At 61.2% G+C, this 1,140-nt stretch overlaps 1 protein-coding gene across 1 annotated transcript in view; it reads left to right on the top strand.

Annotated features, from left to right (window-relative positions):
• Positions 1-849, top strand: part of PDE2A (phosphodiesterase 2A) — an 89,327-nt gene extending 88,478 nt beyond the window's left edge. Inside the window, exon 30 of the mRNA XM_039355877.1 lies at positions 609-849. Coding sequence (XP_039211811.1) covers positions 609-846 — 238 coding nt within the window. The 3' untranslated portion in view covers positions 847-849. The remainder of the gene's footprint in view (positions 1-608) is intronic.
• Positions 850-1,140: the final 291 nt, after the last annotated feature.

The following is a 1,140-nucleotide window of genomic DNA, read 5'->3' on the forward strand; positions in this document are numbered from 1 at the left end:
CTTCCTTCCTTCCTCCCTTCCTTCTTCCCCTCCTTCCTCCCTCCCTTCCTTCCTTCCTTCCCTCGTTCCTCCCTTACTCCCTCCCTTACTCCCTCCCTCCCTCCCTCCCTTCCTCCCTCCCTTCCTTCCTTCCTTACTCCCCTCCTTCCTCCCTCCCTTCCTTCCTCCCTCCCTCCCTCCCCTCCTTCCTTCCTTCCTCCCCTCCTTCCTTCCTCCCTCCTTCCCTTCTCCCCTCCTTCCTTCTCTCGTCCCTCACTTCCTTTCTTCCTTCCTTCCTACCTCTTCCGTTCCTTCCCTTCCTTCTTCCCTCCCTCCCTCCCTTCCTTCTTCCCCTCCTTCCTTCCTTCCTTCCTTCTTCCTCCCTCCTTCCTCCCTCCCTCCCTTCCTTCCTTCCTCCCTCCCTCCCTCCTTCCTCCCTCCCTTCCTTCCTTCCTACCCTCCTCCCTTCCTTTCCTTCCTCCCTCCCTCCTTTCTCCCTGCCTTCCCTCCCTTCCTCCCTGCCTCCCTCCCTCCCTTCCTGCTTTCCTCCCCTCCCTCTCTGCCTCCCTCCCTCCCTCCTTCCTCCCCTCCTTCCTCCCTCCCTCCCTCCCTCCCTCCCCCCCTCCCAGGCTGCTTCAGGAGCTCTTCCCCAAGGCGAGGGAGCTGTACGAGCGGGTGGCCAGCAACCGGGAGCACTGGACCAAAGTCTCACACAAGTTCACCCTGCGGGGCCTTCCCAGCAACAACTCCCTGGATTTCCTGGACGAGGAGTACGACCTGCAGGCCATGGCCGAGAAGGACGGGGGGCTGAAGATGAACGGCTGCCTGGACGGGGAGGACGGGCACGGGGATCCGGAGCTGGAATGAGGCCCCCCCGGCCCACCCCCCAGCCCTCCCCCCATCCACCAAACCACATTTCCCTTTCCCCACTTCTCCCCTTTCATCCCAGTTCATCCCCAGTCTGCATTTTAGCATCCGGCTTGGTCTGCTCGCTCTGGAGTCACACCGGTTCTGCTCTCGGTTGACCCCCCCACACGGTTCTGCCACCCACATCTGAGAGGGTTCTCAAACCTCCAGCTCAGGGGTCTTCAAACTTGGCCTTTTGATGACCTGTGGACTTCAACTCCCAGAATTCCTCAGTTAGACACGCTGGCTGAGGAA

The sequence above is a fragment of the Crotalus tigris genome, unplaced genomic scaffold (genome assembly GCF_016545835.1).
Source record: "Crotalus tigris isolate CLP2741 ecotype Arizona unplaced genomic scaffold, ASM1654583v1 scf7180000018765.387419, whole genome shotgun sequence".
In the NCBI taxonomy this organism is placed as follows: Eukaryota; Metazoa; Chordata; class Lepidosauria; order Squamata; family Viperidae; genus Crotalus; species Crotalus tigris.